The sequence below is a fragment of the Leuresthes tenuis genome, unplaced genomic scaffold (assembly GCF_036924035.1).
Source record: "Leuresthes tenuis unplaced genomic scaffold, fLeuTen1.0.hap1 SCAF_23, whole genome shotgun sequence".
NCBI classification, from domain to species: domain Eukaryota; kingdom Metazoa; phylum Chordata; class Actinopteri; order Atheriniformes; family Atherinopsidae; genus Leuresthes; species Leuresthes tenuis.
Window position 1 is genome coordinate 21,038,517 of NW_027325377.1, and position 25,320 is coordinate 21,063,836.

The window sequence follows — 25,320 nt, forward strand, 5'->3', positions numbered from 1 at the left end:
TCTCGTTTTTGACACTGATATTCCAATGAGACGCCTCATCTGTTCAATATCTCCGGGGTCAGAACTGTAGACACGCGTACCTTGCAGCAGATAAAGAGCCAGCAGGAGGAGGAAAATGGCTCTGGAGGTGACCTGGATCCACCATCGATAAAAGAATGGGAAGAAAACGACTCGGACGATACCCTTCCTGGTCAGTGACGTCCACGGACTCTCCGGTTTGGCTTTGGCAAATGCCGAACCTGGAAGGATAAACTCTGAAGTGAGCAGAGCAGCTCATCGCATGTTGGAATAAAGAGAAAGCTACACACACAGAATCGTTTCTCACCTCTAACCAAGTCCACATCTATAAGATCTGGTTTGACATGCCCCGTCTTCTTTGGCTTGTTCCTTAAGCCCTGCAGGGGGAGACAGAGTCACAGAGTCAACGCCACACAAAGACTTTAGTAACAAGCACACGCATGCCTGCAGCCCTCTGGTGCACTTTGCACCTTCATAAACACGTGCAGTCATGGTGTGAGGGGGGCACGCCATGCGTTCACTCAGCTACAGGCTCTACATGGTTTAAAAGCATATTCATCTACTCCCTTGTTGTGCTTTTGTTTTTTTGCTACATCCAGCTTCTATTCCTTAGCTACTCAGCAGTTTGTTTTTTAATGAACCCTAAAGGTCTCTCAGATCCTGAAACAAGCTGTGTCACTATCCCGGCAGCTGTGGCTGAGCCTGCGGCTTTGTTCAGTTTCCGACCCTGAGAATACGTCCCCCCTGTGGCACACTTCCTTTACCTGCTTGTCACTTCCTCGTATGATGCGTACACTTGGTGTGTGTGTGTGTGTGTGTGTGTGTGTGTGTGTGTGTGTGTGATATCAGCTGCAATGCAACTTTGACTTACAGTAAACGATGTAATTTGAGTGGATTTTGTGCATAAACCTGTTTTTAACCCTGTTTTCCAGTGGTGAGACTATTAATGAGTCATATCGATGACTGGCATCATTATTATTAGGTTTTTGTATTCACACTAGAGCTGGAGATATTAAAAGCAATGTGCAAACAGTTTAAACAGAATATAACCATTCAAGTCCTCTGAAATGCCACTCAAAGCTGTGCACCTGAATCTGCTTGGTTCATGCTAATATTTACACGAGCCAATCAAGTCCTGTTATCATTCAGCAGTGTGATACGGAGGTCTTTATCTTATACACTATGTGTGAGAGTGTATGCGTAAAAGGGTGAAAGTGTGTGTGTGAGAAGCTAAAAGCAGCAGATCAATAGCTTCCTCTTGGCAGCAGATTTACTGCAGCAGTAAAGTCCTTCACAAGGATATCGCCTGTTATCTCTGTGCTATTAGTAGCCTCTTCGTGAGGTACATGCCGCCTCAGATTGGTGCGGCATTCGTGTTAAAAACACAATCTTTACTCATTTAATTTGTTAGGAAATGCTCAATTAATTATTTAGGCATCTGCCAACTGTTGACTCCCGATTATGTCGTCCTGCTGGTCTTCATCTGTAGAGAAAATACAATTCTGATTCATACGATAAGATAAAAAGGGTCAAGTTTTTCTTGACGGCTTCTAATTTATTTATTACACCGAAATACAACCAAACTAGAGCCTATTAGCATCAAAATAATCAGCTAATAACTTAAAGCTTGGCATTTTAGTCACAAACATTGAAACATTTCAGCCCTTTTATGCTCATCCTTTACTTCCATTTGTCAAATGTATCATTGATATCTGCTGTAGTGTCACATCATTTAGGAAGAAGAACCTGACAACTGACATCACTCTGCCTGGTTTCTCGTTTGATCCTAATAAAACAGGATTTTGAGCTGAATTCAGGAGTGCGTGCACATTTCTGTGCATGTTAGAGGAAGACGCAGCACTGAAGATAAAATGACCCCGACTGCTTTTGTTATCTGTATCTTTTACGGAAAAAAAAAAACAAAAAAAACATCACAGCCACAACCGGCCTAATCGCACGACTCAGCCATCTCATTTCTAACTTTAACTGCAGTTTAACTTTCAACAAGGCAGCATTGTAGGCTGGGGTTAATAAACACACCAGGATTCAACACGGCAGCTGAACTCAAACCAACCAATCACGGTCTAGAAGTCTACAGCGTGGGTGAGCAGACGTGCACTGTGGGATACAAGAGGATCATCCTCCCTGCTGCATACTCACCAGAGAAATAAACTGTAGAGAGGAGGAGGAAAATGGAGGTGAAGAGAGGAGAGATGGGCAGGTGACAGCCAGCCCAGAGGGCAGAGAGGAAAGAGTTAAAAGAAAATACTGGTGGCACCAAAACAAAAAGAGTCAAAGGAAGACCAAGGAGTTGAAGTCAGAAAGGACAAAAAGATAGTTAATTGCAAGAGGGAAGCAAAAGTAGAGAGAATGAGGAGACATTTGGAAAATGCAGGGAACTTAATGAAAGAACAGACAAACTCAATGAAAAACATGGAGATGTAAAGCAAACAAACTGTGGACCAACAGACCTTTATTTCTCTCTGCTCCACTGATTTCTCCCATATCTGCTGGTCATAGGCGCCAATCTGGAAAGACAAATAACGTAGTCATTATGACACGAGGAAAGGAGAGCTGCAGCACACAGACCAGGTGCGAGCTGCTCAGCAGCTACAGTAACACACACATATTACAGCATTTCACCACTTTCCATCCATGAAAACCAGCAGCATGACCCTGATTACGTAATGACAGCAGAGACACATCATGAATGGTTACAGTTTGGTTTAATGATCGAAAAACGTTCACTCCTCGTAATTAAACCCAGTTTCTACACAGTTCTACAGTCTGGTTGCACAGTACTCGTTCATGGGCCTGAAAATGTCTCCCTCAGCTCCTGTTTGTTGGCTTTATTTAGTCTAAAGTAGAGTTAAGAACATGAGACACTAACCCAAAAGGTCAACTTCATCTAAAGAGTAAAGAGTACAAGAAAGCTCTCAGACAACATGAATCAGTCCAGAAGCAAGTGTTTATCAGTCCCACGCAGACCAGCAGGAAATGCAGCACCGCCTGGAACTGTCACATTGATCAATACATCAAAGATCTTTTGTGTGTGTGCGTGTGTGTTGAAAGGGGATGATATGCACAAATGATATCCGTGTGAGCTTAACACGAGATACCAGACAAGCGTAATAACAGACACAGAGTGCTGTTCCTGTTAGAGCAAGTCAGACTTTTAATCCACACTTGCTACACTAAACCCTGGCAGCAGAAACAGTTTAGTACGTGAGTGTGTGTGTGTGTGTGTGTGTGTGTGTTGTACACAGACGATTCTGACATCAGCAGATCTGAGTATTCATGTGAGCGACTGAGTCTGGGTCACCCAGCGAGCTCGCCAGTGGAAAGTCTGCATCTTTAATAAGACTTCATTAAAGATGGATGGAAAGAGGAGACAAGGAAAGGAGAGCATGAAAAGACAGCAACAGAGAGCAGAGAAGGCCTAATATAAAACAGAAAGTATCCATGATAGTTTAACTGTGTTTGTCTTCACGTTAAATCGAATTAAATCTCATTCAACTGAAGCGTCTCGAGCTCTCACAAGATTTCATCATCGTGCTCAAATTCAGAATGGGTTTTCTTTGTCTGCAAGCAGCTGAGTGCAGTGAGGCTGCTCATGTGATCTGAAAGTGTTCAAATCGTCCTGCCTGAGAGCAACAGCAGCACACGTTAAAAACAGACGCTTCATTATTAATAAAAGACCACAGGCCCTTTTCCCGCAGCTTTCAGTCAACAGCTTTCTGATTTGTAGATCCTCAGCAGCAACCAGAAAACTTTTGAATGACATGTCAGTGCAGCAGCTGGGCTCCGTTAAATCAGTGCTGGTTAATGCGCTCAGTCACGTAACCTGCTCCACTCCCAGGTCACACCAAACCTCTCCGGATATACACGGAAAATGCTGTGTTACAAAGGTGGTTCGGTTCATTTTCTGCAGCACAACACGAGTGATTCATCAGAGCTGCTAAAGGAACATTAATGCATTGCTCCAGGCAACATTTCATGCCCACATTCTGGACGCTTCTACCGGTTGGATTGCTTTATAGCTCAGCGACGTAATTCACACTCAAAGTATAAGAAGACCTACACCCTCTATTCTTTAGCCTTTGTTTCAATGCTGTCACAACATGCCTGATAATAATATCTATTTAACTTAGTTGAACCTATCAAACCTCAGATTACATGCAGGGCACCAAACAAGCAAGCAAGTCCAGCTAAATTAAAAGATCCAGAAGATCTGCCACTCTTCTCTTATTAGAGCCAAGCCACTGTAACCAGTTTAATTAAGCAGTGCTATCCAAGTAAACAGTCACAATTATATTTGTGATATTTCAGATTTGTACGAGTGGGAAAAAAAGAACAATTCAGTCGACAGCTGCAGCGTAAGCCGCTAAATCCAGAGTGATATAACATCTGCCACTTAATCTTGTGCTGGGTTTGGAGTCAGCCAGTTCAGAACACAGATTTCTCTCTAGAAGCTAAATGTGTCCAGTTGGTGGATGAAACGTCACTATGACAGAAGAATCATTTTAAAAGCAACTTATTTACTGGAGACAGGTGTGCGAACGTGGATAAATGACACACACTGGACAGCGTTAAATCTAACCTTCGACTGACAGATCCAATGTGACATTTGGTCCGAGAGCCAATTTCCATAGCAACCCTCCTATCAAAAAAAAAAAAAATGAACAAACACAAAGATTAGAGAATACTGCCGGGAAACGAGGAGGACAACTGGAGGGCAAACATGACCAGACTACAGAGCAGGAGTATGAGAGGTGAGGTTTTAGGCTGTGTGGAGAAGAGACCTGTCGTTACATCACAGAGTCAGAAAGTAGCTGAGATCTGACAGAGTGGGATTAACAGCGCTGTAAATCCTCTTATCCTCACACACACACATCACTTTCTGTTTGTCATTTGCTCCTCTCAAAAGATCTTTGATAACAAAAGAGTGTAATTACTGACTCTCAGATGGCTTAACCCTGAGTTTTGCCTCCGTTATTCAGCCTTAAATTTCACAAAGTCAGCTTCCATAGAGGCCTGAGATGACATTTTATCAGACCTGTTCAAAGGACGTTAGAAACTGCGTCGCTCTCGCTCAGAAAACTCGTCTTCGGTGATTTGATAAGCAAATCAAGTACCGAGAATGAACCAGCAGAGACGACGACGAGGCCAAGTCTGCCTCTGCAGTAATGCTGGCGTCACCATGACAACAGATGGAGGGCAGATCCAGAAGGAGGTGGGGGGAGGTTACATAACTGCAACACACACAATTTACAGAGAATTTGAGACGTTTGTGTGTCGACAACCAAGGATGTGGGTTAACAGCTTGCTACGGATCATCAGGGAGGGAAGCTGAAGGGGATCAGAGCATCATCATCATCATCATCATCCTCCCGCTCTGATCAAGGCTCTTAAAGAAATCCCAAATTAAGGAGGCGTCACTCTGCACAGACAGAAAAATCTCCAGTTTTACAGCTAAATGCGTCTCAGCACACCTTCCAGCGCTTCATTCATGTTTTGTTGGACCCCAACGACTCGCATAGCAACAGTGTTACGATGTTAAGCAGCCAGGGACCCCCATATTATAGGGAGGAAAATAACTAAGACTAAAAATAAACTCCTACATCTACAGTCTTTAAACATTACTCAACTTCATATAAACTGTGTGAAGCTACCGTCAGTATAAAAGTCAACTTCCTCGCATCCATCTTGTCATTTTACAGCCAAATAAATGCCAAACAAGCACCAACTTTAAATCCAGTCTTCACTTTTCCTGCTACGCCCTCCAGGTCTGAAAGCTCCTAACAGTGAGCCGGGCTGGGATGGAAAATCCCTCAGCTGTTGGCAGGAATCGCATATTTGCACATGTGTGTTAAGGTGTGGCGAGCTTTGACAGATACACAAGATACTTTCAGCTCAGTGTGGTGCGGCCAACAGGTGGAACACCTCACATATGTAAAAGATGAACAAACCTTGAAACAGCTCGACATTCACTGCTTTACAAGACTGATCAATCATTTCTTGAAATTTAACACTTTGTTGGGCTAAAAGTCAAAAACTCTCCATTTAGATAATTATCAAAGTGACTTTTTAAAAAGGCTTTTCCATTTAATTATCCCGTCCCATATCAATCTCTACTGACCTAATTTCTCTCGTCGCCATTAATCAGAAGTAAGTCTGTTAGGAAAGTCTGAAAATGTGTGAAGACGTTAGAAAAAACGGAAGCAAAAAGCTGCTTGTGGCGAGAGCATTAACCCCTCTGGTGCGTTTGCAACTGTCATGGTGACATGGCACCGTGGCACAGTGTGTGAGGGCCATTTTTATCTGTGACAGGTGTGTGTGGTGTGTGGTGTGGTGTGTGTGTGTGTGTGTGTGTGTGTGTGTGTGTGTGTGTGTCTGTGTGTGTCAGGTGGGAAAACCTCCTTTAAGCAGGCAGACACATTGAGGACATTCACCAAGTACAAAATATGTTTTACTTCATACCAACCAAAGAAGAATTCAGTAAGGTTTTACCGGTACAAAGTCACACAGAAAAGATGCAGAATTATAAACAGCACCAGGTTTGTTTTTGCCTGGCAGCTGCTGGTGATTTAGATTATATTTATGTAGATTGGATGGAAGGAAACTAAACAAAGAGCACCATAAAGTATGCGTGTCCCATGTCTGAACCCTCAACTATACATAAGCTGTTAGATGCGGTGCTGTGCAATTATATATTGCTAATAAAACGAGAAATGAGTGCAGCGATTTATTAAGACATATGCAAACCTAAAATTAAATGGGTAAAAAAGGCAAGAAACAGAGTTTGTACACTTCTAACAAGCCTGAAAGTCAACATTTGGTCTGAGCTCCTTTATCCTCCAACACAGCCTGAACCCTCTGAGACCAGCTTTCTGTCATTTCTTTAAGGAGTCTTCAGGAATAGTTCTCCAGGCTTCTTGAAGGACATCCCAAAGCTCTTCTTTGGATGTCAGCTGCCTTTTGTTCTATTCTCTGTCAAGATGATCCCACACTGCTTCAATAATGTTGAGGGGAGGATTCATCCCTCCATAAGACCTGTTGCCACTGATTTTCAGTCCACTTCTTGTGTCATTTGGCATAGCTCAGCCTTTTCTCCCTGTTTCCCTTCCTTAAGAACGGCTTCTTGACAGCCACCCTTCCATGGAGACCATTTCTGATGAGGCTTGGGTCAACAGATGGATCAGCTGAAGGTCCAGATGCATCTCTCAGGGCTTTGCTGATGGCAGATAGTTTTTCAGGCCTGCTACTTCTTCTTTTGTCCTCCACTTTCCTTAAACACCATGCTGAGACATGTCAAATTTCAGCTAATTTGTAAATGCAGCCAAAGAAATGGGAACAAACAGGCTTTTAATAACACAGATTTGACCAAGTTCATCCCTTGAGTTCAGCATCTTTTGAAATGCTTGAATGATTCATAAGTCAGAGTAAGTGGCTTAAAAGAAGAAAACAGAAACCCCACAAAAATACAAGGACTGGACCGAGGATGAGTGAAAAAGCAGCCAATGTCCAAAGAAAAACTTCCAAAGATCTTCACAAAGCCTGGAGAACTATTGCTCAAGACCGCTTTAAAATATTACATCTGGAAGCAGCATATAAGGAAATAAATACTGTGATCTGTAAATGTTCCCCTCGACTCCAAAGACGAAAACATCCTCCACTGTCCCACTGCCTCCACAGGGAATCTTCACATTAAGACTGACCTTCTGATCTCATCGAAATACCAACAACACGGACAGTGCCACATCTTAAAATACCCTTACAGCCGCCACACAAATAGACCGTAAGCATGTCACTCATCTAGGCTACAATTAACAACAAAATGCTCACAAATAGCTGAACCATCTCCACAAGAAACTGACAACAGCTTTGTTTTTGGCAGCATCAAATGCTGTGTCAGACATAAAAAGTAAGTCAGTCTGGCGCCGGGCAGATATAGACTACTGGGCTGCGTGTGCAGTGACTGCAATATGGGCTTGGCATGGCTATGTGGTGAGGAAAAACTCAGCCTTTACACAAACACTGCACAGAGTCTATTTGCAGCCCGAGTCCAGACGGCACAGTCAGAAATATACTGTGACTCATTGCCTGAAGGGTGGAGGGAGCACGGAGAGCTGCACATGTCAGAATCAGTTTGAACTGAGATCTGCCACTCATGTATTCAATCTTCTGCAGGGCTCAGGTTTGTTAGGCTAACGCTAACAGTGACAGGACACTGCAAGCTGGAGCGTTCCTGTTCATCTCATGCAGCTGTAGCAGTTTAAGAAAGTAGTGGAAAACACTTTTCTGGCTTCAATTCAATACTTGGGTGAGTGCAGTTTGACTTTAAGGCATTTAAAGGGAACGCATTTAAATAATTCAGCAGCAACATGTCTCTACAGAAACTGTCTGCAGGCTACTCTGGTCTGTGGGGCTCTTCTTCAGATGGAATTCATCCCTATGAAAACTATTCAGCACCACTTGTTACAATGGAAATGATACTGGAAATGTCATACTATCAACAATATAGATTAAAAATAGAGGTTTACAGTTTGACCCGCTGAATTTGTTTTACATCGAACATTCAACTGTGACAAAACGCAGATCATATTATCATTTAACAACAGATTATAGGTCCAAAACCTCCACCAGAGAGGTGTTGCATTTGTGATTTTTACCAGATAATCGGAGGAATAAAACATGGTATGTTAAGGTTGTTGCCAACAAACCCAGCTTGAGTTGACCTTTTCATTTTACCATCATCCTCCTTCTCTCAGTGCACCTGCGTGGGAGCAGAAGAGTATATACCTGACACTGTGTGAAAAACAACCACGACAGTCTGCTGCTTCTAGCTTTCTCTGCGTGAGGTCATCGTACGTGTCAGTTCAGCTGTTATAAGATCAGGACTTTATAAGAGCAAAGCAGTCCATCACTGGCCAATCAACTGATGCAAACCTGCTAAAACGTGACATGAGTAGGGTTCTTAATCCTACTTTTATAGATCACAGGAACAATGCAGAGTTATGAAGTGCAAGCAAGGACAGCCAGGTTTATCTAGCCAACATTCAGATGATCAGGGTGGAAAACATTTTTATTAACTTGTGACACATCCTGGATAAAGCTGCCCCCGAAGGACAGGTGTAACTACTGCTGAAAACGGTTTATGCATGATGACTCAGGAATTGTCGTCAGTGGCTGTGCTTCTGTCCTGACAGGCTTGGTTAGAACACGTGCAAACCCCAATACTGGTGCGAAAGTCATCAAACGTAACCTTCATTTATTCTGTTGCGTATGAGTCCTGTTCAGTGAGATCAGACTCCAGAGGAAGCTTGTACCGACATCTACATCTACCGGGTGCAAACAGGACAGAGAGACAGACAGAGGTTGCAGGGGGAGTCGTACCAGGCAGGGCTGAGACAGATGAGGCTGTAACGACAGACATGGTCAGGTTTGTGAAGGTGGATGAGACTGTAAGCCGAGCGCTGCAGGTGGAGCAGCTCTGGAGTCCAGCAGGGGATCTGATATCTGAGACTATGGAACAAGAGGACACACAACACCGGCCCGGTGTAGCCTGTGCCGAACGGCCGCTGCTGACAGCAGCGAGGAGGCCAAAGCGCTGAGCTATCAAACAGTTCCGCTCGCTCAATATGAAAGAGCTTTGAAACCATCTTTAGGTTCCGTTCGTGGAAAGAAATGAATCAATGTTTCTGCTATTCTTTACCCAGACTGATAAAGAGACGTAACAATAGAATCACTTTTGCTTATCTGCAGAGGGTCAAGAGACACAATCCAGCAAAATCTGACCATTCTGGTGTCGTGTGTTGAACTAGTTACACTTTAACACTCATACAAACAGTTTAGGCTGGCATATTATACATTTACTACATGATTATTAAGGTCATAACACTTTAGAAGACAATTGTCCACAATCACAAAATATCTTATATCTTTATCAAACAATTAAAGTGTCTTGTTCATGAAGAGGCACAGCTCATTTATTCCCCTCAGCAGCAGTTTAAACACAAGCGTAAGCTCCATTAAGCCCCCTAAAATTATAATCAGCATGCTGCAAAACACACGACACAAACGCAAGGCCATTACTCACCTTCACTTATTGTGAAGGGAAAGGAAAGAGGGAAAAAAAAAAAGACATGCAAGAGATATTCAGTGTCTTACCTTTTTCTGGTACCACACCACAGCATCTTTTACTTTGGAAGCCATTTACATTTCCCTTCTCCCGCCTAGGGCATCTTAGACTGAAACACACAGCGAGACACAGAAGAAGAGCACCGTGAGTGACGAGGAAACAGGACGACTGAAGCCTACACCTGGTTGGAAAGGTGTGTCTTCACATCTGTTGAAGGAGAGAGGGAGGAGAACGCACACACAAGTATTTAGGTAAAAGATTCCTCAGAACTCAAACCTAAAACCAAGTCTCAACACACGATTAGCTTTGTTTGAAGTCATTTCAAACCACCAAAACAAGCTCAGACTAATTCCCTCACTTTATTAAGAATAAGTGTTGTCACTTTTACATGTTGTAAACAAACAGTCTTTCTTAAGGTTTAATGATTAAACACAGTGTTCTGAGTTAGCCAAACATTCCTGAACACTTCATTTACATACTGAGCCCCCCCCATCACAATTTTAAAGGCTGGAAAGAGGAGGAGAACATTTAGCCCGGTCGTGTTCAACAGTAACAGAAGTTCACGTCATGTTTCTTTTCTTTACACACACACACACAAAAGGCCAAACTGAATGTTTTAAATGCATGGAAACAGATGCTGATGTAATACAGATGTAACCTGTTCAAGAAAAGTGATAAAAAAGCCAATTAGATCAGTTAAAAAGATGTATGTGCTTTCCTCTCATGCTGAACTACCAAAACAAAATTAAATATCTCATCTTCAAATGTGCTTTTTTCACCCAACGGAAACCAAAGATCTTCCACTATAATCCTCAGTCGACCACCCCCACAATGAAGCCAGATACTGATCAATAACTGAAGGGAACCAGCATCATGAGTGTATCAGTGTGCTATTCCAGTATGTCGTCTCTGGAACTGTTTGGAGCTGCCGGTCAGCAACCCAGTGATTGATCTTAACTCCATTTGTCACTGAAAGTAAAAAGACAGCAGCATGAGAGCTGTTGAACCGTTGCACAACATTACCAGGTTCACAAAGATTATTCTTTTTTAGATCAGCTTGACATTTCCGGCTTTTCTTCTGAAGCCGAAAAGACATTTCAGGCACATGAGTGAGGTTAATGAGGAGAGAGATGCCGCTGTAAGTCAGTGGAGGTGGAAGAAGTAGAAGATGTGGTTAATGAGAAGCAGTTCGGTGGAAAACATGGAAGCTTTGCGGTTAGCCGCTCTCCTTCCCTTTTCTCTCTCTCTGTCTCAAGCCCTCTTCCTTCCTCATCGGTCTTTAAGTCTTTTCCATTTCTCTGTTACATAAGCGCGGTGTTGTCCTGCTGAGCGAGTCGGAGGCGTTGAGGGCAGCAGCACGTTTAGGTCCAGGGAAAATATTTCTTAATTCGGCAAATGTGTGCTGAAACAGCTCTTAGCTCCCCGCCCAACGCTGAACTTTTCATTTTCCAGTAGCCGAGTGAAAACATCCTGCTTTGCATGTAAAAGCTCAGTTGGAGCCGTCAACCCCTGATGTCAGAGCAGGTTTCTGTCATCGCTCCTGGTATGGTTACTTCTGGCCATGCTCCCCTCTTTTGAGATATGCTATACAAAAAAAAACATCCCTGGGATTATCTGAAAAGTGAGCTCTGTGACCATCTGGCTGCAGATGTGTCAGATCACAGTAAATGATCGTCCGATAGCTCCACCGTTTATTAACCAACTGCCAGACCACAACAGAGTGTTTATACTGAGTGATAAAGTCAGCACTTCAAACAGAGGAGTGTTACTGTGCATCAAAGCTCTAATATTCAAAGCTGAGGAAGAACGCGTCCAAGCTCAGTGCATCGAGAATGTCAAGTTCAAAAGCAGGAGGGAGAGAAAATGTTCCACTCAAGTCAAGTGTGAACGGTTTTCAGTGTTGAGCCCTGCACACACACACACACACACACACAGCTTAAATGCTGCATGCATGCTGCTCATAAAGCTGCAAAGGTGTTTTTGCATGGTTTATTGTTTATGTGTGCGTGTGTGTGTGTGTGTGTACTTTTGCCTCAGTCGGCACAATACATTTTTAGCAACAGGAAGTAAGTCTTGTTCTCGCTCACTCCTCCCTCCATCTCTTAGCCCTCACATTTATGGGCATAATGTGTTGGTTTTTTGTGTGGAAAGGGGTGTTGCCGTCACACACTCATGCAATGAAAATGCATGAGAAATATTAAATTACACTTAATTTTTTTTATGGACAGGAGGGCTGATGTATGGGAAAATAAAACAAATAAACCCAAACTGGGGTGAGAAAAATACAGGATTCAAGTATCAGAGAACCAGATGCATTTCTGAACTTATGTAAAAAGCATGGCAGAATAGTACTTTCGTGACTAAATCGAAGCAAATTCTCTCATATGTAGACCTGGAATAATGACTTTTCTAATCATTCCCTCAGCTGTGAATCTACATGGTGATTTGTTCCTTTAATAACGACTTCTGGTCAAAAGATTTAAAGTTGAGATTAACATCTACAGTGAATCAAACATCCAATAGATTCAATACTGAAACCAACATACTGTATTGTGGTTAAATTTGAGTGAAAAGAGACCGACTTTGAGCCAGCACAGCACTCTTTAAAGCCTTTTATGTACTTGGCTGGGTAGTTGAGGACATACTTCTCAGTGGTGTAAACAACTAAAACCCAACAAACAGACCAAAACTCAACCTATCCAACAGTAATAACCAGAGATTACAAAGAGAGTCAAACTTAATTGTTCATACTAGAGTTTAATCGACAGATGGCTGACAGGAGACATCTTTGTGGTGCTTTTCACATTTAATATCGTCACTTTTTGCTACATTTTGTGATGCAACAAAGAAGTTTGAGAGATTTTGAACTGAAATGGTAATCAAGTAAATCCATGTAGAGACCCCATCATTACTGGAGTCTTACACAATAAACAGAAAAAGCAGGCTGAGCTTCTTTGTTCAAAGCCTCGAAATCCCATCATCATACCTCAGTGCGATGCCAACACTGATTCGCACACACATTAGCTGAGAAAAACAATCAGAGATGCCCATTACTGCCTTATCCAGCCTCAACCGCAGGCTTTACTGTGCTCCACAAGCTATCATTTATGCAGGAAAACACAAGAAATAGTTATTTCCCAACATGCTTTTTTGCAAATCACACACTCGCCGTGATCCTGAAATACACGGTGGTTTCTGGGAGGGTCCTTTTGTAAACTGTTATTACACTTGAATGGTCACAAGAAGAGAAAAGAGCGAAAGATGTTTCCATCTTTCCTCATTAAACTGTAGCGTTACGTCTGACAACAGGTTTAATTCACCCCAGCAGACCCCGTCTGCCTGTCATTTCTGTCTGACCAGTTGTCTGACTGAGCTGACCCATTTACAGAGAAAGCAGTCAAGTTAGACAGTGTGCATTATGTAGGCCACAGTGCTCATGGCCCGACCGTGTGCGTGTGTGTGTGTGTGTGTGCGTGTGTGTGCGTGTGTGTGTGTGTGTGTGTGTGTGTGTGCTCATGCAGCAGTTGCTGGGTTAAGTGACAGACACCAAACTGAGGGTTGTAAAACATTTAAACGCTTCTGGAGAATCTAACAACTAGATTTTCTCTTGTGCATCTCAACACAGATTCACATTTCTACCCAACATAAATCTGGGAATCTGGGATTTTATTTTGAAGCTTTGACTGGTGCCGTGTCCCATGATAAATCTTTATAGGAAATATCCCGTTAGACTAATGGATGTAGACTCTTTTTGGCAAAGCAGTGACTGAAAATCAACATAACTTGAGAAATGAATATCAATCCAACCTGTTCATTCAGAATGTTGTTGCAGAGGATGTCAGATGTGCTCATATATTACTCTTTGTGCCCAAAGAGTAATCAGTCTTTTTCCACTGTGGACAAAAGCAGTGGTCACCCCACAGTCCAGGACAGATTTAAGACATAAAACACACACCAATGATGAATCCAGTGCAGACATCATCATTCTAAAACGGTTGCTCACCCATCTGTTTGCTACCATGTAAACTAATTAAAAACTAAACTACTGCACTCTCACTTCTGGGGCATTTTCCAGCTGCTGAACCCAAATATAACCAGAGCTAAATGGGTGCCAAGAAAGAGGGTGTGCATTTGTGTAAGCTGTGCGACGGTGATGCAGAGAATTGTTTTGAATGGTTCTTTAAACATTACATAACTGGTGATACAACCCGCTAACCTTCTGATTCTAATTAGCAGTGGCCTGGCTGACATGGACAGCAATATTCTGACTGCTGGCCTCAATCTAAATAAGACATTATTCCGATTATGATGTTTCCAGATGGAAGAGTCCATTCGTATTCCCGTTTATGTGTAACAGAGCAGTGTATAAGTGATGACTCCGGCCCCCATTACAGCTGGCTTTGGAAGCAAGTGACCGCGTTCTATTAAAAAAGTTGATCATAATAAGTGGACTTGGCAACACTGGAGCCAAGGCAACGCAGTAAAGCAGCAGTGAGTGCCGCAAAATGCTGGGAAAGCTCCTGTATGACCTTAGCCTGGTGAAGGCGATCCAAAAGTGCTGTTTAAACAGTGTCTAATTCACCGCAAGTAGGTCTTAACCAAGTTAATATCAGAATAGTGTCGAGCGTGTAAATGTGGCCGTTGATTTCTGACAACCACTTCCATTTTTTCACTCAGCTCCAGGTTGTTAAAGCCTCTAGTTTGTGAAGCTCAGGCTCACTCCTCCCTTTTCTTCATCATAAAAGCCAAATCTACTATATCTAATCTGATATTTGGGCAGCTGCAGAGCTAAATGTGCAACCGAAACTTTTACTTTTGTGTCTTTTACCGTGACGTATAGTCGAGGCCACAAAAATCAAAAGAAACTCTAAAATCTATAATCTTAAGCCAAAATAAGTGATAATTCTACATCACGCAGCAGAGGTAAAGTTGATAAATGCAAATACATTCTTTAGCCTTCAGTGCAGATCTGATTTGTGCTGAAATTAAGGGATTGAAAAGGATTTACATAAAACTGAACTTTTTATGACTTCACGGCACTTTTAAATGCATTCAAACACAAGAGCTCAGTCTTCTCTGTACAAAAGGAGTTTCTCAGACAGCGTCTTGAGCTGGGCAGAGCATAGGAAAAACAAATTAAGGTCAGCTGATGTAGTGTAGGTTTCCTAAACCTTGTGATGTGTAACTGTATACATTCCCTCATCCAACATCTTTGGTTTTACGAGCTGATTAGATTTTAAAACGAGTCGCATTAGAGTCTAAATTTATTTACGAGAGGTTGAGTGACATCTATATCTTCATAGGAGCCAAGAAAACGTGGATGGTTGTGATGTCTCACGATCTGTGGTCAGCTTTTAATTGTTCCAAGGTTGTTTTCTTGTGGGTCAATGATATTGGTAATAGTTAGGCGCCGACCTCTGAGAGCAAAGGAAAAAAAAAAGAAAAAAGAAGCAGTTTTTATACATTAACTAAACAGGAGCAGTTGTTCAGTTAACCATGAGAAACCAAGCTTGGTTTTCCATCCACTTTGTTGGACATAAAACAATGTCACGCGTCTTTGGAGTGTCTCGTGAAAACATGCGGGCAGGAGGAGACCTCCTTCACGAGCCTGGTAACTCGTGATGTGCAACACTAGCTGCCCTCCCTCTATCAGGGTGATCTATATTTCATGATGGGAGCAGGTTACTGTGTTCTGGGCGAGGAGGCACGTGTGCGTTACATTAAGTGTTTGAGCGTGTTAGCAAGCCCTCAGGAAACATGATTCTGCTCAACAGACGATGAAAGGTCAAAGGGCGGGGACTCAGAGAAAGAGTTTGTGTGAGAAACAAGGTGTTTGGGATCATGTTTTTCATCACATACGGGACTTACTCTACCCTTACCGGCCCCTGTCTCTGAAGCAGAACGGGCATCATTTAACTTTGAGTTAACTCACACTGCTCGCTTCAATCAGCCCTTTCTGCCCGACCCACAGGGTAATTCCTGCCTTACTCGTTGGCCATAAGGAGGATTTATTCACAAAGGATACTCCAAATTACCCCAAAAGCAGGTCTTCTTCTTACCTCAGATTGCATTTTGTTGCTGCGCTCCAACTTGAGGGTTTCAATTGGTGGCTCATTGTTCTCTTATTTCTCTGGTTTTGCACACGTAACTTATTTTTAGTTGACCTGGTTAATGGTTTACATTTCTGTTCATACGTACAACAAGAATTTTCCAAACTATGACGATATAACTGGTCGGGGTAATGTGGTTAAACTATTAATGTATTTTTAGACAGCACAGCGGTAGATAGATCAGCATTTTCTACAAATATATCACACTGTCGTTTCACTCGTACAAAATAAGTAGAGGAGACTCAATTTAAACACTTTGCACTATATGACATAAAAGTAAAGGAAAAAAGGAAGAAATGGTGGATTTAAGACAACATTCGCAACAAAAACAACACGATGTCCTTGTTTTCAGCAGTTAGCGCTTACAGTTGGATCTGTTACTTTCTTACTGCCTGCACTGGCCAACTATCATTAAATATCCCTGTAAATATGCAGGGGAATGTGAAACCATGTGAGATACCTGCAATCCTGCCCTGAATTTGAAGCCCGGCAGAGTATAAGAATAACCTATTGATTTTGTCCACTGGGAATAAAACAAGTCAAACAAGATGAGCCCATCCTGATCAAAGGTAACTCAAATATGAGCGTTCAGAGGAAATTCTCTCAAGCTGGATTCTTAGTATTACTTGTGGTTAAAAGGAGCTCAAAGCAGACACAGAATAGGCAGAAAAGGTGATTAAAGTCACTTTGTCACACATAATGTAGCCGTTTGAGCACTCAGGGATTTTCATGAAAGTTTGACGCTTAAATATTTTGTCAAATTTGTTCACAAAGGCAACAAACGCAAGTTTAAAAAAGAACACTGATCTGTGTGAGGCGACGTGACACAGAAACTATGCTTGTGGCCATTTGTTGGACGGGAAACCAGTAACCACAGATGAACCGAAACTTAGAAACACATAGCTGCCATCTATATTTTACAGTCTCGTCTGCACACACATGCACAAAAAGCACCGTGTCTGCATCTTATGTGCACTCCTCTCAGGGGAAGTATGGCTTTTATACAGTCTCATTTTTCCATCTGTCTCTCTTTCATAGTGACAAGTCCTCATGAACTGCTGGTTCTGCATGAGCAGAGAGGCTTTGTGTGTGTGCGTTTACTAGTTTGCAGCCCCCATAACCCAAACTGCACACAGACAGTTTTTGTTTGTTGCATGCTTCAATACCACTCGTTCTGCTGCTGCGAGGGTGTCAGCTGCTCTCTCTCTCACACACACACACACACAGGCACAAAACTCACCTCTGGTCCGGCCGTGTAGCCGACTGGTGTTGCGTCCTCACAGCGAAATGACGGCAGGAACTGGGTTCGGGAGACAAAGAGGAGACACAGCTCAGATGCAGTTTGGTCAGGGATGATCACATTTGAGATTTCAAACCAGAAACACAACACACAGCATGTGTGTGTTTGTGTGTGACGCGCGAACATGCCGAGCTTGTTAATAAGGCAGCAAAGGTTTTCGTTTATTTTAACTCCCTTCAATTTCATCCATCTCACATAAGCTGAAAGAGCAGCACGTGTCATTTGCTGAGTGTCTATCACACACATACAGATAAGAAGCATTTACTCACAGTATGTATTCTTAGAAACAATAATGATTAACAACAGGCAGCAAAGACTCCTGAAATAAACGTGCATCCCGTGTAGCTACGCAGACGACGGACCATCATCGTCTCCCTCTGTCATCATCATAAATCTCCCGCATGCCATCTTTATTACCATCATTTATCCCTCTGTGCAGCTTTCTTGATAATGACACTCAACGCTGCAGGTAACCTGCGACAGAACGCTTTAAGACAAACTGAAAATAAAGGCATTAAACTGGTTGCTCAAACAGTTTATAGGTTAAATTTGATGGACAGATGGACTAAATCTGGCCCTACACTCACCAAAGTACATCTGCTTTGCACAGGTCATTTCAGAGTTTTGCATGAATCTTCCCAAGACCCAGTACATACAGACCGTCTTTTGTTTCACATCTGTCATGCTTTTGTTCATTTGCAGTGGCTGGAGCAGAATAAATAACATTATCATTGTTATATAAGCACATGATGTTCATAGTTTCTGAAGCAGCAACACGCCAATATAACATGAGCAGAGTTTTAATCGTGAAGAATGATCAATAACACCCATGTGGCTGCCAGCAGTAGTATAATACAGACTATTAGTAAGCACATTAGTGCTATTCTTAATTCTCATATCTTGACTTTTAAGGTGGATCTCAAAGAATCTATCTGAAAAGCAGCATTGTCCCAAAAGATATGAAAACATGAATCTCAGACCAAAGAGCTAACTGGTTTCAGATGCTGAATAAAAAGCTTGAAATTCCACTGAAACCACTAAATAAATAAATTCTGCCAGCATAACAAATACTCCTTAAAGACCGTGAGAGATCTGAATACAAGCTGATCAAACCTAAAGAGCAATATCTGATTCTAAGCCTTGAAAAGTCAACGCATCTAAAAGCTTAATGAATTATGAATGCAGAGATCTTCCCTCATTGTGCGTTTTCCACCATCAACTGAAATCCTCGATGACATGGAAACAAGCCCGGAATTCAAGTCTGGGCAACCGGTTTTACACGCACTAGCAAACCAATGCAGTGGCTGTGTCACATGCGAGCTTATAGCCCATTTACCTTTACAGCTAAATTCATCAACATGGAGCCACAGATGCAGTTGGGTTATGAGGTTATATTTCCACACAGTCAGACCAGCATGAAACAAACAACAGTGACCAAGCAGGAAACAAACACCGTGCTGTCTGAAAATAGCTGTATCTGCTATTTGCAAGTTAAAACAGTTATGTGCACGTTGTACTAGTATTATCACTGCAATTCTCATTAATCTTACCCCGAGGCTGTTTATCTTACAAGCACTCCCATCAGGATCACTTAAGTTCTTTCCTGTCCTGTTCTTATTTTCTTAGGGAAGGTTCAGATCTAATAGGATGCAAGTATCTTCCTGTAAAGATTATTGCAAACGGGTCATTTTGCCAGCTGTTTGGTCACCTCTCTTCTGTGTTTTGCTTAAGTCGACTAAAAAGGAAAGTTTGACCCACATAAACTACTCAGAGGTTTGCTTCACTACACAAAAGGCACAAACGTGAATCAGTCCGGGATCGTCACAAGTTCAGACCTGGACTAACTCTCAACCCAATTAGAGTTTAAGCAATCTGAGTAATCAACTAAATGATGACGCAAGCGACGTGTCTGAACGCTGCGAACACAGTAAGTCTTACATCACAAACCTCCCCTCATTTAAAGAAAAATGGCCTGATCTGGGCAGGGCCTGATGAACTGTGCCAGAACAAATGAAACATGAGTTCTCAGCTTTGTCCGATTCCCAGGCTGCACATCAACACAATCTACCAGAACCTCAGCAGTTCTACTGCGCACGGCTGTGCTGCTAATGCAGAACATGTCGTGGTACTTGCTGTAAATTTTCTAATAATCATGTCGCTTTCTCCAGGCCACTGCTCTGCAGCTGTAACTATAATGCAGCCGATGGTGTAAGAAGCTCTGCAGGCCAAAAAAAGGTGGACAAAAAAGATATGTGATGCATTGTCATCATCCAAGAGACAGAAAGAGGAAAAGCAGAGAGGAAGAAGGAGGACGGGATAAAAACAACATGTGTAATGTCACGTTTATACACACAAGGTCACTCAATCAGGCAGTCTTTGTTCAACATAAAACACCACAATGGACAGACTGACATGCATTCGGTGGACTCTGCCGAGCAACTACGCTGACTGACAAGTAGTACTAGCTTAGCAGGTGATCGATTACTGTCCGCAAAAGGCTCGCGCTTTGTGTAGTCCCAGCCACTTTGTGTACATTCGTGAGGCTTCGAAGAGAGAGCCAGGAATCCCACATCTGGGTGTAGCTGGGTGTAACGGCACCACACCACCAAGGTGATATCATTGCTCATCTCTCTTCTGTCAACAAGTGATAAACGAACAACTGCTCCGCAAACTTGTTAAGTGCTAAAAGAAGTGCACCCTCTGGTTAATGAGGGGCTGACATAACTGTTCAACGGTGCCACGTGTCACCCGGTAAGTTGTTCAAAGATGTTATCCCCTGTTATGTTCCAAGTTTCTTTAAATAAAAGCATCACCTTTCTGCCTCGGGCATTGACCTACAGCTGTCATATGAAGACAGAACTTTTATTTATTAAAGAGTTTTATTTGTAGGAAAATGTCCTCACAGCACGGTGCTGCCAAACAAGTTCAATGCATACCTGACAGTACACAAGTTCAGCTTTTGGCCGGAGTTCAAACAGTCAAGTGCAACAGCTGAAATAGTTGCTCATCCAGCAGCTGATCGACTCTGCCACCTTCAATGTTTTCTAACTGGATTCAGGACTTCAACCTGATCTGAGCTGCTTCTTTGTAAGCGGGTTAATAGACAAAATCTCTTCAAATTTACTCTCACAGCAGAGTGACGAGCAAACTTTAACAAATGTTTCGCTCTGAATCAGCACTGCTGGTGTGGTGAAGAGGTTTGAATTAGGTAAATGTGAGCCAGAGAGGATGACATTAAACACACACGCTGAAAAAAACATGTTGGATAATCATAAAGCCTGCCAATCTGTGAACCTGACCTCCTGCTGAAGTGGCCGGTAGAGGCAACCAGCAATGATTGATTAACAGAGGTCAACCAAAAATAAGAATTTTAATATCAGTTGTCTTTATAACCTAACATTTTACTTGTCCTTATGTAATCAAATACATAAGCAGCAAAAAGATTAATAGTAATGTTGGTTTTAATCGAGGAAAAGTCAAACTGCGAAGAAGATGAGCCAGGTTTGCTGTAGGACATCACTTTATCTGCTCAGGCAAAAAGCATCTCGTTTATAGACAGCTTTAACCCACAAACTGCCATCTTATCCTGTAAAAAAATACAGGCAGAATTTTGTGTCAAATGGCAGTTTGAATACTGTGAAGAATGTTTTGTTTTAAAAAATATTCTACAAAAAAAATGGTTTTAATTTTAAACCAGTTGCACCTTACAAATACCCTAAAATACAAGCTACGAGTTGTAGCTTAAACGAAATTTAAATGGGATTTAAACGCATTGGAAAATAACAGAAAAGTACAATAATAGGTGCAAACGCAGCAATACAGGCTTTGAATATTGTGGCATTGTTGGACGGGATGTGGGAACATGTCCTTCGCAGAGCTCTAAATCGCCATGAAGACAGGTTTTTGTGAAGCCAGCTGACATGTAAATGGATGCAGTCGTGGGGTTTTCAGACAGTCTCCATGGTTCAGACGATTAACAAACACAAATACACACTTTCCCCCCTACTTCTGCTGCTGCTAGCTCAAGTGGTGCTACACTGTTAGCTAACTAAGCCACCGGCGGCAGCCACAAAGAGCCCACACAGCTGTCCTGAATATTGAATTAACATACAGCCGCTCGGTCTTACCTCTTTGACTGCGACGACAACTCCACACGGTACAACAATGCGCTATCGAAACGTGACTTAAAGTGCAAAGACCCTGCCAGCCTTTTCCATCGCCTGAAGGAGATGCTGCGTGTAAGCTCTGAGATTTTTGAAGCATTAGCTTTTTCCTTTCTGTCGCTCACGGTTAAAATACTACTTCGTCTCATTACCGTAAAACGCTATAAAAACGTGCCGCTATATTTTAAGCCAATTACCAAAGGCTCGAAAATGGGGAAACAACAGACTCGTAACGTATATCGCATTAATGTTCATGTTTAAAGCAACAAAAGTCCAATTAAAAACAAACTTGAAATAGAAAATCTTATGTAGTTGAACGTTACATCGCATATAGACTCAACCCCTTGACGACGGTTAAAGAACTTTACTCACCTCTAATGGACGTTAAAACTCATTACAAGAGAAGCAGGCTTGTTTTGCGCGTTTACAACAACTGTACGGTAAGACTCCGGCGTGATGAACGTAAAATGAAAAAAATGTAACGTGACGTGATAACACTGGAGCCAATCGGCTTCTTAGAGAGGCGGGGCCAGAACAGATAACGGACCTGAAATCCCCCTGCCTTGTTGTTAACGGGCGCGTCTGTAGATAAAAAATGTTAATTATTGTCAGAAACATTGTGTAAACATTAATGCGCGGCACACGGGGAGACAGAAATGCTGGCCACCGAGATGGAAACACACTGAAGTAAGTCAGAGGCTGTCAATTGACTGATTAGCAAAAATGCTATAAGCGTTAGCTGACAGTGTGACGTTTAGTAGCAATGAATGAAAAATAAAGCATTTTTAACAGTTACAGCTTTTATTACCATGTCTGACACGTAAATTATGGTTGTTGGTAGCTATTCCAACGTTGGTGATTGGCCTCACGTGCAGTTTTTTTCTTTTAAATGAGGATATACCCAGGATTCATCGTTATTTTTACCCTCTTTCTGTTCTCTCTTGTCTTTCTGTGTGTGTCTTCTGGGTGTATGGCCTGTTAGTCTCCTCTGATGATGTGTGCCTACAGACAGTGAGATGTCTCTGGCTCAGAGGGTTTTGTTGACCTGGGTCTTTACCCTGGTTTTCCTCATCATGCTGGTGCTCAAACTGGATGGGAAGGTATGGTATTGTTACCCTGCTGTTCACCATGTAATTTATTCAATTCTGCTGTCTGTATTTTGTCTTCCTCTTGTTATTTTTTTTCTCTTTTTGGTTATCTCCATGCAGTGGCTCTCTGCCATAATGACCCAATTCTCTCACATGATTCTTAATATGTTTAACAAATAATTAGCAATTAACTAACTCACAACAGTAAAAGAAGTGGTGGATAAAAGCCTTGCCTTTATGATCTTCTTCACCATTTCTCCTCTCAAGGTGCAGTGGAACTGGTTCCTCATCTTCCTCCCAGTCTGGGTCTTTGATGGCATCCTCATCCTCATGTTGGCCATCAAGATGGCTGGCCGCTGCAAGCCCGGGTACGACCCACGAAACGGCTCACCGGACCTGCGTCTGCGCACCTGGTACCTGACAGCCATGCTGCTCAAGCTGGGCTTCTGCCTGACACTGTGCGCCAAGCTGGAAAAGCTGGCAGACGTCAAGCTGACGTTTGTGTGCATACCGCTGTGGACCATGTTGCTGGGGGCTCTGGTGGAGCTGGGGCTGAATATTTTTCCTGAAAGGAGAGAGGCTTGAGAGTGTAATGAAACCTCAGCTTGAGCTATAATCACGTACAAGTATGAGAGAGTGTTTCTGGAGTAGATTTGTGTTCATGTGACTTTGGAGCTTAGCCTTATATTTCCAGAAGAGACAACTCACGGCGTTCAACAGAGCTGGGACTCTGCTGAGGACCTCTTTTTTGTTTTCTTCCTTCTTTAAACAAGAGTAACTGTACCTGTGAGATGACTCTGAATCCTCCACAGGGAGAAAGCGTCTTGTATGTTTTGATTTGAACACTTGATGCGCAGTATTGTTTTTTTTTTTTTAGTGATTGATATAAGTAACCACAGCTGCTTTTCTTAAAAAAATAGACTCTAATGCAGAGTGTAAGTATTGTTATAAAATGCACTATAGCGTGAGTGGCTGCAGTCTCGCACACTTTTTCCTTTCATTCCTGAGCTGATTGAGTTTTTGGTTCACCGGTTCCAAGTTAACTTTAGACGACAACAAGTTTAGTTGCTAGCATGCAGAGAAATCAGTTACTCATTAATGCTACCCACACACCAGAAGACTTAGAAAAGACTCTGAAAGACTATCAGCTCACATCTAAAGACTAGTGTTTAGGGTTTTTAGTCCCAGACTAGCCTCAGACTAAAGATTTTGAAAAGACTGAATCTTGTAGGGTCACTATTTACTTTAAGGTTACAACTAGATTTTTTTTTCACATCATGCTCAGCAGAAGTTTTACAAATATGGAGGAGAAGCAGCTTTTAGCTACAGCTGCTCTTGTCTGTGCAGTGGTTTGTAGTGAAAAACCCCCCAAAAAGAAGCGAAAATGCCACAGAATATGAGACAGAATTTTGGACAGTCCATTTTCGCCTGCTTGTCGCTCGTTCTTCAACGTCCACCGACATGTTTGTTATTGACTGTCTGCTTTCCTGTTTCCGATTTTGTCAGCGCTCATCTATTGGTTGTTGATTGTGTTACATCACTGCGACCTGCGATAATATTAAACACGTTTGATATGATCCCAAGCCCAAGACTAGGGAAAGACTGGTATGAAACGCGGTCGCAGACTGCAGATTATCACCTTAAACATAACGATCGAGATGACGGGAGTGCGCCGAGACTCCAGTTAGACTCCTAAAGACTGTCGGTTTTTAGTCAGACTGTGAAAATCGTTTGGTGTAAGCCCAGCATTAGGAAGCATTTCATACTCTCATTTCCACGGGCTGCCCCCCTCTGCCCTGTACAAGGTCCCCTTTGTACTGTGTAAATCATCATGTGACCCATTTTGAACTTTCATTTGGTCTCTGCACGCGGAGCACGAGCCAGTCAGACAAATAACTTAACATTCAGAGCAAAAAACAAATACATAACATGTTGTACTAGTAACCATGCAGAGCCAAGCGGGATACTTTGTACCTGCAGTCTTGATCGTGTTTTGTTAAACTGATTGTCATATTCAAACTTTATGGTACGGCTGACTCTATAAATATATTTTGTGCCAATCGTTGATGCGAATCCTCTTTTCTTTTTGCACTTTATTGAAACAAAACCAACACGTCCTGGAACTGTATGCATGTGTTGTTCTAATAAAGACTGGCGTAAGTCACTCTGTGTGGAATATGTCTTCAAAATAACAGTTTAAGTCGCAGTGATGAGTTGGTTGGAAAATGAGGTGGTCAGGGAAAAAAATCCCACTGGGTTCTGGCCTGAAAATAACTGAGCCACCAAAGAGCCAGAAACTGTGTGTGTGTGTGTGTGTGTGTGTGTGCCCTTTTAAGGACACACCAGCTCCACTGACATGCAGACACACAAGTTTATCTCATGATTACACAACACTGGTAGACGTTTTAACGGGGATTCGTCCACTTTTAACTCAGGATAGGAGCCGAATACTTCTTCTTCTTCAGCTGCTCCTGGTTTTTCAGGGGCCGCGGTGACGTGT

General features: G+C 42.4%; 2 protein-coding genes across 6 annotated transcripts in view; one reads left to right on the forward strand and one right to left on the reverse strand.

Moving 5' to 3' along the window:
- Positions 1–22,126, reverse strand: part of LOC140282595 (protein PHTF2-like) — a 30,589-nt gene extending 8,463 nt beyond the window's left edge. The window contains exons 1-6 of one of the 5 annotated variants that reach the window (XM_072377081.1): positions 22,105–22,126; positions 17,510–17,569; positions 10,189–10,268; positions 2,490–2,546; positions 326–395; positions 81–239 (exon numbers count right to left, since the gene is read on the reverse strand). In XM_072377081.1, coding sequence (XP_072233182.1) covers positions 81–239; positions 326–395; positions 2,490–2,546; positions 10,189–10,233 — 331 coding nt within the window. In that variant the 5' untranslated portion in view covers positions 10,234–10,268; positions 17,510–17,569; positions 22,105–22,126. Of the gene's footprint in view, positions 1–80; positions 240–325; positions 396–2,489; positions 2,547–10,188; positions 10,269–17,509; positions 17,570–18,156; positions 18,180–21,696; positions 21,865–22,104 lie in introns of those variants that run through there. The other 4 variants (XM_072377078.1, XM_072377082.1, XM_072377079.1 and 1 more) reach the window with 4 other exon arrangements.
- On the forward strand, positions 22,078–24,971 carry LOC140282597 (transmembrane protein 60-like). The gene is made up of 3 exons (XM_072377083.1): positions 22,078–22,419; positions 22,715–22,832; positions 23,088–24,971. The coding sequence occupies exons 2-3, from the start codon at positions 22,749–22,751 to the stop codon at positions 23,403–23,405; spliced, it is 402 nt and encodes a 133-aa protein (XP_072233184.1). The 5' UTR covers positions 22,078–22,419; positions 22,715–22,748; the 3' UTR covers positions 23,406–24,971.
- Positions 24,972–25,320: the final 349 nt, after the last annotated feature.